General features: G+C 35.7%; 1 protein-coding gene across 3 annotated transcripts in view; it reads right to left on the bottom strand.

Annotated features, from left to right (window-relative positions):
* Positions 1–12,858, bottom strand: part of FRRS1 (ferric chelate reductase 1) — a 61,095-nt gene continuing 48,237 nt past the window's right edge. For all 3 annotated transcript variants that reach the window (XM_037024558.2, XM_037024549.2, XM_073234333.1), the window contains exons 9-16: positions 10,866–10,979; positions 9,390–9,502; positions 7,736–7,822; positions 4,588–4,685; positions 4,275–4,333; positions 3,313–3,456; positions 2,139–2,200; positions 1–2,061 (exon numbers count right to left, since the gene is read on the bottom strand). In XM_037024558.2, coding sequence (XP_036880453.2) covers positions 1,969–2,061; positions 2,139–2,200; positions 3,313–3,456; positions 4,275–4,333; positions 4,588–4,685; positions 7,736–7,822; positions 9,390–9,502; positions 10,866–10,979 — 770 coding nt within the window. In that variant the 3' untranslated portion in view covers positions 1–1,968. The remainder of the gene's footprint in view (positions 2,062–2,138; positions 2,201–3,312; positions 3,457–4,274; positions 4,334–4,587; positions 4,686–7,735; positions 7,823–9,389; positions 9,503–10,865; positions 10,980–12,858) is intronic.

The following is a 12,858-nucleotide window of genomic DNA, read 5'->3' on the forward strand; positions in this document are numbered from 1 at the left end:
CAAAATCCCAGATTGTTTATTTAAAAAACAAGAAGAAAAATTGACAGGAGTGAAGAATAGGCATTTTCAATCTGTGGATATCAACCACTCTTAAGCAGAAGAATCGTAATTTGATATTAATGAAAAGTTTTGGTCTGCTAAGATTTGACAGACAAATGACAAAGACTTTTTAGACAACTCTGCATATCAGCTGATAATATTTCAAAACTGTAACAACAGATGAATTCTGGAAAAAGAAAAAGTTAAAATATCTTAGCCTAAGCACTGGAAATCCAGAAAGTTCATGTATTTGAAAACCAATCACACCAAGGCTCATCTCCTTAAAATAATCTTTCTTTGTCAAATATCAAATATAATTTATTAAGAGAAATTTACTAATCTTTAACCCCCTATAATTGAAAACTGGAGAAAAATATTTTAGTACACATTTAATAAAGACATTCAGAAAGAAAATTTAGATTATAAGTAGCCTGGCACTTTTAGAACTTGAACACAGAAAGTTCACATCTCAACCCTAAGTACTTATTATAAATACCTACATAAGGAGAAGAAACAAAATTTTCATATCATTTTGCCCAATAAGATTAGATACACAGCCAAGGCTATTATTTATACCAGACAGAAATTAGACCCTTGGATCCAGCAGAAACTATAACATAATCAGAAAGTACACCTAAAGAAATAAAATAAGCCTCCCTAAAATTTTTATTTTAAGAATGTCCTGTTTTGCTTTTTCCTTGCTTAAGATAGCTGTATTCATTTGTTACAGGGTCAAAGGTATGTAAAGGAAAATATTAAACAACTGTTACAAAGAATCATGGCTACAAAACATACAGAAATGAAACCAGAAAATAACATCAGTCCCTAATTTCAGTTTCTAACCCATAACCCTGACATCCAGCCCCCACCGAAAAAAAAAAGGCAGGAATTTTTCAAAAAAAGATTAAGAGTTGGTAGATCTTAAAGAAAATGTCACCCATGATATTATCTTAAGTACTAAAAATGAAATCACAGCACAAGGGAACAAGAACAAAGCAGTACTTTGATATTGTGGTGCCACCCATTGGCTAGAAGTCCTCATAGCAAATAGGAGACCCAACAGGAAAACAGAATTTACTGGAATAGGTAAGAAAATAACAGTGATTATTCCAATTCATTACAGCATCAGGAACTTCTAAAAAAAGAGAACCATCCATAGTATTTATTACTACAAAGAAAGAGAATAACTTAAATATATTCATAAGGGTGAATTTTATTAATTTTGAAATGCAGGTCTGTAATTTTCAAAGGCTAGGACTTAAATCTTACAGTCAAAACAATTAACATATAAAATGCCATTGCAGCTCTGTAGCTGAATATATAAAGTCTTAAGCAGACATTGCACACTTGCATTTCATTGTTAAAAAATTATAATATTCATAATATATTTAAATGTTAATGAAATGGAGTTGGCCTCACTTTCACCCTTACCTGAGAAGTAACAAAATATACAGAATACTCAAAAACGTAGCTTCTCAAAAGTCCTAAGAAAGACCATTAGATAAAAAAAAGTAGTAAAAAAGTAAAAAAGTAATTTTTCTTTAAAGTACCGTAGCACCTTATACATTCCAAAATACATTTACTTATTACAATCTCCATTTTGTCCTATTGACATCTTGCTGTTTTTCCAAATAGTTCGTCATGAAATGCTAACATTCTTAAAATCTCAGTGTAAAAAATATTTGAGAGTCATTTCTCCACAAGTACAACCTTCCCTTGATACATAAGAGCTTGACATTAGTTCATAGTCTATAGGACCCTGTTGAATGTTGATCTCCAAAGAACCAGACTTCAGAATCCATCTACAGACATGGTCTGGTCATCCAAATTAGAATTCATGAATATACTCCAGGCAGTCAGTACAGGCTTTAAGTTGCTTTGGCTTGATGATAATTATCACCTATTTGCAAAGCCAAGGTCTTTGCTTGCTCATAGATGGTTGATTGCAGATAAGAATATAATGAGAAAAGTCACATTCCCACAGACATAAACTGCTAACACCACCTTTTTAAAAGCATGACCCTGAAAAAAGAAATTGAGATATGAAAGAAACTGCTATCATTAAATTTATGTCAATAAATAAGAAAAGGAGGACTTACTTGTGTTTCAGCTACAGTAAATGACTGAAGGATCTGAACTCTATCATCATCCAGTATCTCAACTGTCAAGAACAACAATGTAAGTTTGTAAGTCCAGTGAGTATACAGGTAACTGACTGAAAAAAAAAGCCCTGATTTGTAGCATTCTGATTTTCACTAGTACGTATTCTCCCATTTCAAGCAACCAAATGTTGTAAACTTCCTTAATATTTAAGACTCTCACAAATTTGGACAAGATAGCATGGCACACAATCGTCAAGGGACTTAAAATATGTCTCTTCTCCTAGTCAATAGATACCATATCAAAGTCCTAACAAACCACGTTTTAAGTACATATGTTCTTCAAACAGCAAGCCATAAACCAGTGGTCCCCAAAAGCCCCATCTATGTGATCCTAACAAGAACAAAAAAATAAAAGGGTATTTATCACTCTATTAAAAGCTGCCCAAGCTCCTAGATTCACAGCATGTACACTAGACAACAAAGTGGTTTTGTTTTTAGAAGGCCACCTTTACTTATCATTTGGGGCATTGAAAACCAGATAAGGCACAAAGGACATGGCCCAGAATCCAAGCTAGTTGAAAATGTCACGCATCCTCTAGTAATCTCCCCCCCACCCCCCAATGGCTGTAGGTCTCTTGACCCTGTCTAAGGCTCTTTTGGCACTAAGATCAAAACAGACTTTGCCTCTGGAGAGCCCGAGCAAAGAAGTTCTTCCTATCTGGGCCAAGTTAGCTAGCTAGATATGATATATACAGCCACCTAAGTAATAGCACACAGAAAGTTTGTCCAATAGGTAAAATCGGTCTGCAGCTGTGCCCTGTGTTAGCTTGGAGCAGCTCCTCTTCTTCCACCTCAGAGTTCTCAGCTCCCGGCTTTCGCGTTTTCATCTAGCAGTGGCTCCAGGACAGACTAGCATGCAAAGTCAAAACAAAGACTTCTTCCCGCAAACCTAAAATCTTCCCCTTATATTTTCTCACAGATTCTAATACTAATGAATATAAAAAACAAAGGCAGAAAAATTTCTACAAGTTCTACCGCTGACTGAGTCACCACAGAAAGTTTTAGTGAGCTACCATGTAATAGTCAACCATAGTACTGTTAGGAAACTAATTATATTCTTATAGTTTGTATAAAAGTAATTCTATGTAACATGGCATTTTGAGGAAATCACCTTTCCGAGAGAGTCGGTAAGTATGTATCTCCAGAAGAATCTCAGTCCCAACATGCCAAGCTACAAATCCAATCATTGCATAGGTTTTCCATGGGCCAGGAAGACACAGTCCTGGTAAATCCATTCCCAGGAACATTGCTGCCACTATATTTATAAGACAGAAATATATATTCAAATGTAGTTACTACCAAGAGAGGTAACTGTGAGTGTGTGTATGTGTGCATCACATCAAACATCCTAAAAGTTTATGAGATGAATTAGATTAATATTTAAGACCAAATAGTTAGTTTAGCTTTTTTAATTATAAGACTTGAAAAATGAAAATGAAAAAGTAATTATGATCTACCAATTGTTAAAAAAGAGGCACCCAAACTTTCCAAAAAGTTTCAAGTGTGCATCATAGGCAACCATTGCTGACTATACCTACCCTCCCATGAAGAACCCGCACAGACTACAAAACTGTGAGAGTAAGAGGTATTAGCTTAGGTATTTACTGTGTAGAGCCTTGAAATATATTAGACAGCCATACTTAACTTTTGAAAACCACCCTTTTCTGGAAGGTACCATCCCATGGAAAAGACCTAGAGACAGAGGACTGGGACACCCCACCTCCACCCCAGACCACCTCAGCCCAACTCGTGAATGACCCTCAACTTGAACTGCTTACGTATTTGGCCATTAGCGTAACTTATTCTGCTGGCACAAGTGAATACTTGAAAAAAAAGTCTTAACAGGGAGTTTTTTAAAGTCATTTTTAAAACCTTAAGCTTAAAACTAAAATAATGACTTAAATGGTTACCTCTAGAAATTACTTCCTGGATTTCAATGTTTAAGGCTGATTTCTCCTCAACAAGCAATTACTCCAATTACTAAAGCATCTAAAAATCATTTAAGCCAAATTACAACTTGCAGTATAAACAGCCAGCAATTATATATGAATAAGTGGCATCACAATTACTTACCTGCTATTATTCTAGCAGCTGTTCCCATACTCCAATGAGTCCAGTTAAACATTTGCCTTCTACCAAATAAAGAACCAGTCAGTGTTCTTAAAAGTGATGGAACTGCAATTAATTCCCCAAAGAATAAAGAGCATGCAATTTCCCTTATTGCCTAGGAATTGGATATCTGAAACACATTTTAAAACCTCTTAAAGTAAATATAATCTATCACTGAATTTTATGAAATGCAAAATGTTTCAACTTGAAAAGAACTTAGTTTGCCAACTAACAATATCCCACATTAAGAGCATTCTTATATAAAAGCTGTAAGTACCTTGGGTCATATACAGGTGGCCGGAAGGCTGCCAAAAGAGGCTGAAGAACTGCTAAAATCATCACAATACAACCAAGATACGGATGATAACCTGCATACTGAACAAAGTTGTATCATTTTAATGGTCTTGATCTCATCTATCAATTTAAATCCTCAAGTTATAAATAATACACACAGATAAAGTGTTTTTCTGTAGCTTTAAACATTTAATAATGATAACAATAGGCACCATTCACTGACTATCTACTCTACACCAGGTGTATACTTTACATACATTATCACTGATGTTCACCATGAGGCTTGATACTTATCAATATCCCACTTTTAAAAGGGGGGAACTAAGCTCAAAGATACGAAGTAATATGTCCAAGGCCACACAGGGTGTAAATGCTTGTGGCGGAATCCATGCACAGAACACTGCCTCTCTTCCCCGTCGGGATGTTAGATGATCTCCAACACCAGTATAGCCATTTGCAGCTCACCTAGGACTAGTTAGTATCCATGTGTTAAGAGCAATCATCCCAATGTATTGTAACTATTTGTTCAGACATCTCTGTTCCCTGTGATGAAGGTTCTGTTTGATTCCTTATAACTCCAGTGCTTAAGCACCTTAGTCACTCAGCAAGTGTTTGTTGATTAAATGAATAACCTGTATAGTCACTATATTAAAATCTTATCTCCTCTGTTCAGAATGAAGTTCTAACCCAAGAAAAAACATCAAGTATCTCAACACTTTAACCACATGCCTCTCAGTGACATTGCATGCCTGCTCAGAACAGCAAACAGTTGGGTTAGACTACTTTGCACAGTCATTTCACCTAAAACCTAAAGACGAGAACTAAGATAATGCTCTAACTTGTGACCTGTTTGGATGGAGGGATATGACCATCTGTTGTCACTGACTTCCATGCTCAGGCAGGCTCTAAAATCTGTGATCTAGAACAAGGATATAGCGGTTTCTAAGCCATGCTAGGAAGCTTTTGTAAATAGGAACTAAAGATGACAAAAGAACACTTTCAAACCATGGACTTGGTCACACACAGATAAAATTATAGCCAGTACCATGGAGATGGAAAGCAACTCTGTCCAATAAAGAACAGTAACAGCAGCAAGAAAATCCTTGTATGTGCTTCGAGTGTGCTGGGGACTGTCCAGTTTGTTTGCAGGCCACTGACTCTCAGTTCCCAGGAAGCCTGTGCAGTAGATACTATCCTGTCCCCATTTTATAGATGAGTAAATGGGAAGACAGAGAAGTTAAGTAACTTGCCCAAGGGGTCCCAGGTAATAAGTGAGGACATCTAGATTTGAATCTCAGTACTCTGGCTGTAAAACTGTACTCTTAACCTCTAAACTATCCTATCCATAAACTGCAAAGACTACAAATTACAGCTCACAAAATAAGTGTTTTGTACACTTGTCCCAAATGCCTGGATAAAACAAGGTTCTGATGTCTTGATTTTTATGAGAAAATCTTCATAACTGCCTTTAAAAACAATAGGTGACCAATTTACAAACTATCTAAAAAGCAGGAGAAACATTTCCTAGTAATATCTGTGACCCAAGATCCATCAATATAACTCCTTGTAGCAATAACCCTAATTAAAATATTAAATTTTGACTGGATATAAAACTGGAAAAGTAAAATGGAAAGACAGGCTCTGACCTTAGGTACATCACTTATTCTCAGTAAGCCTTATTCACTCATTCAATAAATATTTCTTGAGTTGCTGTTATGTGCCAGAATCCATTCTAGGTGCGTAAGATACACCAGTGAACACAGCAGTAAATATCCTGACCTTCACAGAGCTTACATGCTAGTGTGGAAGGCAAAAGACTAAAGAAAAAATGTAATAAGTAAGTAAACTATATGCAATACCATACGGTAAAGAGTGCAATGGGAAACAACAGAGCAGGGAAGGGCTCTCTGGGAAGCTACTAACTGAGCAGGACTTAAAGAAGTGAGGGACTGGAGGAAGCAGGACCAAGGCAAAAGGAAGTATCTTTGCAAAGACTACAATGCAGGAGCATGCCGGGTGGCAGGCCAGCGTGAATGCGAAGAGTTAGGGGATAAGGAGAGGTTGCGATCAGTTCTAAGTACCTGGAAGCCTAATCACAGAGGTCTTTGGAAAGATTTTGGCCTTAACTTTGAACAAAATTGAGAGGCAGGGAAACTGATCTGGAGCATAGGAATGACATGATCTGACTTACATTTTTTAAAAAATCACTCTGCCTTCTTGGTTGAAAACATACTGTGCATCAACCAGGGCTGAAGTGGAGAGACCAATCAGGTGCCTACTCCAACAGTCCAGGCAAAAGATGATGCTGGCTCAAACAAAAATAGTAGTGTCAGTGATGGTGAGACGTGTTGTATTTTATTGTAGAGCTAGTGGGATTTCCTGATGAATTTATATGGGGTGTATAAGAAAGCAGAGTTAAGGATAATTCCAAGGTTTTGGCCTAAGAAGGGAACCACCAACAGCTAACATGGGGATGCAGCAGGTAGACCAAGACTGGTAAGAAATATCAGGCATTCCATTTTGGACGTGGTAAGCTGAAGATGTCTTAGACATGCAAGTTGAAGACCTAAGTAGACAGTTGTACATGTGAGTCTCAAGAAGGGAATGGTCTAAGCTAAAGAGGTGTAAGCTTGATAAGCATTTGAGAATAAGCCTCAGTTTCTTCATTTGTGTATGAGATTATTATCAATAACTACTTCATTTGAGGTTTAAATTTGATAACACACATAAAACACTCTGCACAGCTGGTCCCATAGGTGGAATGCAAGTCCTGTTAGCTTAGTGGTAATCAGAGCATTAGAGAAAACCACTCGCAGTGCTCACATTCCTTCAGTTCCACACTTTGACTTTTCACCAGTCTACAGTGCAAACACTCTGAAAGCTATATATTGTGTACATAACATTTGATGCAGCCTAAAAATATACTTCATTACCAAGTAATCTGCACTGACATCCTCACTCTATCCCTGCCCTCCAACTGTGTGAAATAGTCATCAGATGATTTAAAAAGGAATGAAAGAGATACATACATGCAGAAACATCTTCTCATCTACCATTTGGGAATAACATAGCAATCTCCTTCGAGATTAAAATGAATTTCTTTAAAAGCATCTTACTTAAGATATACTTACCCAACTCCAGCCACCCCTATAAATAAATGGCAGAGCAAAAGCAATGCAGGTGAGGGCAGTAGTAGTGAACATGAGCATCCGATGGATCTGCAAGGATGAAACATCAAAGTGAGATGAGCATTAACTACATAGGAAAAAGGAGCTGGTGTTACTGCGGTGAAAAAGTCATGGGGGGAGATTCACTGAAGGCACACCCATTCCTCTGAGATCCATCACAGTTTGTGGTCAGTTAAAAAAATATTTTAATGTACGACTGAATTTTAAAGAAAACCCTAAGCTGCCATCCTCATCAATCAAAAGCATTTGTAACAACTTCACCTGCAGAGATAGCAGGCATGGACATTCCACACACAGAACACACTTGCCAAGTCCTTCATTTCCCTCCAAATGAAGTTCCTTTTTTTATGAAGTTCCCCCACCAAGCGCAGTGCTACCCCAGATACAATGAGATAGCAAGGAAACAGAAAGTACTATCTCCCAAGAAGCTTGGGATAAAATCAAGTAGCTGAGAGAAACATATATGCAATGTGCAATTCATCGTCCAAATGAGAAGAATATTGAGTGAAAATGGGCAGTTAATTGATTTTGCCAGGATACTGACGCAAACCAAAACTATCCTAGGGAAAGTAGGGCATATCACCACCTTGTATATACTGTATGTCACACTATATTTAGAGAGAGATACAGTTTTAAAGGCAGTAGAGGATTTGGACTGGTGAAGAGGAGACACAGAGTTCTCCAATTGGCAATATCCACATGATGAGATGAGAGACAGAGAGAGAGAGAGAGAGAGAGAGCAATCAAAGGCAAAAACAGACAGGAGCTAGGCATGTAGCAGTAGTGAGAATGGATAAAACAGATTGCCCCTGCCAGCCAATAGTGAGAAATGAGGTTAGATAAGGTAAATCTTAAAGGTTACAAATTTATATGAATATGAAGCTTAAGAACCCCCTTATGAAGTCAAAACTGTTCCAACAAGCAGTATTTTTTCTACAGACATGTGCATTCTATCTCAACACATACTCATTGATCTTCGCTATATGTGCAAATATCTATACTGCATAACACATGAAAGATAAGGTTTGTTTTGCTTTGTTTGAGGGGTACTTATTGACTCCTGCTCATTTATTATGAGATTGCTTCCTCAGCTCAGCATGAAAAGAAACACTTCTAGTTTCTCTTCCCAAACATATAGGAGACAGGTGCTTCTGACTGGTGAGCTAGGGATAGTCTAACATGCACTGGCCCATCACCCAGGGGACAGACCTCTGCTTGGAAATGCAGTGAGCACCCACTGTTTCTTCTGCTCTCCTGCCCACCTTGACCCATCTGTACTCAGTACAGTGGGTGAATGACCTTCCAGCCTCTCCCCGGGCAACTAGACACATAAGTCAGGATCATCTGGGTCCCAAACTCTTTGTTACAAAGGGATGCAGATGGCCTTGATATATTTTCCAACCCAGTCTGACCCTTCACAAAGCTGTCTCTATTTTGACCTCCATCAAGTATTTTCTAGGAAACCAAAGGGCAAAGAGAAATTATTAGGATTCCAGAACTACAATTACAACCACAAAGAAAGAAAGCATACTTCATGTTTTCATGTTGAAATATTCAAATAATACAGAAATTGCATTAAACTTTTTCTCCCACCTACCTGAAACCAAGCTGCTTCACCAAAGAAAGCCTCTGACAAAACAGGTTTGAAGAACCGAGCAATGAGTACTCCTATGCTAACAGTAGTCATCCATGCCACAAACATTAAGGCACCTACAGGTAAGAAAGTACAATGGTTGACATCACAAGCAAAGTTGTTCCTTAAATGACCAAGCCAAATGCTCAGAAAACATAAAATAGCCAGCAAAATACATCCAAATGAGCACAACCTAAAAACACCCTATGTATCATAGCTTTTACTGCCACCATTTCTACTCTTAATACCTAACACTTCCACAGTTCCTATTACATGCCAGGCATTATCTCTAAGTGTTTTACAAGTATTAGTCTAACTGACCTTTATGATAATCCTATGAGGTAGTTATTATTATTCCAGTTTTTTGCTAGATGGGGAAACTGAAAATTGAGAAGTTAAGTAACTCACCCAAATTTACAAAGTTGGGTTTCAAACCCAGTCTCCTGTCTGGCTTCAGCAACTGTGCTCTTAAACATTATAATAATATAGCCTGTCTATATAATATATAACTGTCCTCAGTTATCTCGGAATCTTCTCACATCTCACTCCAATAAAATAATGCGAAACAAATAGGCACATTATATCTGAATGCAGTTAACGTCAAACTGGAGTTCACTACTAGAAGCAAATTAACAACAGTAAAGTTATTTTCAAGCATAACTGTGATAACATTTATTGAAACTACTGGAATGGATAACGGGAATATACCAAATAAGGAAAGTTCCCCAAAATACAAATAATTTTCAAAGTATAGTTAGCATACACTACACAATTCCCCGCCTTTAAAGTCTCATCTTTTCAGCAATATGCCAGGCTACTTTTTAAGTGGAACCAACCATTCACCTGCAGAACCAGAACACCTTAGAGCCTTGTTTTCAGGCTACTACTCTTACAACTGGGTTCCTTTCAGCATTTTAAATATAGGATACTGAAGTATACCACTGAGCATTTTGTATTCCCTCAAATACTCGTGCATTGATCAGTACAAGTACAGATTTCCAGAACAAAACTGTATCTTTGAAACCAAACTACTGTCGAACAATAAAAATCACAAACCATTTTTTATTAACGTTTATTTTCATAAATGGAATATTTAAGGCTACATAAAGGTCACATTAATTAATCCAGTGATGCTCAATCCTGGCTACAGTTAAAAACAACTAAGATAGTTTTTTTAAAATTACAGATGTCTGAAAAGTTCCATTGATTTTAATGTGCAGTGAGGGTTAAAACCACTGAATTATCCCTACTCTCCATTTCTAATCAAAATTAGCAAACATTAAGATTGATAGTGCTACCTATAGATGTTAATGTTTAACAAAGAAGATTTATAAATATTTCTTAAATTATGCCCATCACCATTCCAAATCCAGCTAGCACTGAGTCTCCAGGTAAGTTTATTCCCCAAAGTAGTAATATACTATTACACATGTGACTTACCATGAGCCTTCAGAACGAGTAAAGAACGGGATCCTCCTATGTTCTCTGGATAGGCTGTCACATCATGTTTTCCATAAGTAATCAAAGGCTGCTGAAAATGCTTATAAATACGACCTGAAATTAAGAAAAAAAGAATGAAGAATTGATTCCTCATAAAAATTACAGCTTTTACGCAGCTTTACATAAGCCATTTATTTAAAATAAATAGTAATAAAAGAATGGTTTGTGATTTTCATTGTTGAACAGTAGTTTGGTTTCAAAGGAACAGATAAAAGAAAAGAATGGAAAGACAGTGGCATGGCATGGGAACAAAATGTCTTAAGGCAATAAATAAATAAATGTCAAGAGAGATGTCATTCATATGCAAAAGCAAAATAAACATATGTGCAAGTACACATGATCTTGAAAAAAATTAAGGAAATAAGTTAGCCAACCAAGAGATAAATCAAAATGAGGACTACAAATGGAAACATTACAGCAAAAGAAATGGTGGTATGCAAAAGACCAGTTAAACAATGTTAAGTCAAAATAATTACTGTTAATATGAACACAGATCATTGAAAATGGCAAATATAATTCTTGAAAAAGAATACATATAAAAGAAAATATAGAATCCTAGATAAACAAACAGAAATTAGGCCTGGAAAAAGGACAGAGAAGAGCACTTTGATGCTATATTATTTGGCATAAAGTCAGTCTAACCAGGGTTTGACTAACAGACTAGAATCCCAAATAATAGTGATGTAAACAAATTGAGGATATTATATTACATTATTATTAACTTTATATAAAATTAAACCTGTGAATGTACTGAATTATTCCAATTAGTTTGGGTATGTATGCATGTGAGTGTATACATATTCTTATTCTGGGAACCTATCTTACAGAAATACTCACCAAAGATGTATGCACAAGAATGTTCACAGAAACATTTTTTATGCTGACCAAAGAAAATTTAAACAAGCTAAAATCATAAGGAGAATAAGTAAATAAATTAAGGAAAAAAACAGTATTTTCAGAACATAAGCAAGTGTCCAAAGGAATAAAAATAATTAAGAAATTTAACAAAGCAGATATATATGTCTTTGTCCCAAACAAGTAATAAGTATTAGACTATAGACTATATCCCAGTAATTTCCAGAAAGAAATTATTATATATAGGATATCAGTTACATTATCTATCCAAAATGCAACAAAACTAAAAATCAACAATAAAAAGCTAGGAAAAAATGGTCCACCCAGATATTTTATAAAGCTACTTTTCTAAATAAACCTTTGGGTTAAATAGGAAATCAAAACTAAAATCACAAGTTTTCTTAAAAATGAATAACAATGAGATACTTCATATCAAAACACATGTGATGCAATCAAGGTACTATTCAAAAGAAGTTTTTATCATCTTAAAAGCATTTCCTTTCAAAAACGTAACTTAAAGCATTGAAGTAATCATTTAATCCAAGATGCATTTAAAACAACAAAATATAACCTTGGAAACCTGAAAGTAAGATTGATTTAAAATAAAGGTGGAAATTAACAAACTAGTAAATCTAAAAATAAAAAAAATCAAGTCTGTAAAAGGCCAATAAAGCCAGTTGAATTTTTGGCAAGTCTGACCACAATGTAAAAAGAAATATCACAAAGAATTATTAGCAATAGAAAGAGCGAAATAGTTGTTGATATAGAAGATATTCTTTAAAATCATATGAAAATGGTACATACAACTTTAAGTCTGCCAAAAACATTCCAAAATCTAAATGAAATGGATGAATTTCTGGGAAAATCTACAATTACAAAACTTAAAGGAGTAGTAGTAATTCTGGAAGGTAGTACAGTACCAATGGAAATATTTGGCTGACTAAAAAAAATACTTCTATCTCTAAAGACTCAACTTGTTACGTGGATGAGTTCTATCATACCATTAAAAATTTTTTTTTAACTTTACAAATTCTTATTTATTTACTCTTAGAGTTCATTCTGAGATTAGTCTAACACT

This window comes from Manis javanica, chromosome 4, assembly GCF_040802235.1.
Source record: "Manis javanica isolate MJ-LG chromosome 4, MJ_LKY, whole genome shotgun sequence".
NCBI lineage: Eukaryota > Metazoa > Chordata > Mammalia > Pholidota > Manidae > Manis > Manis javanica.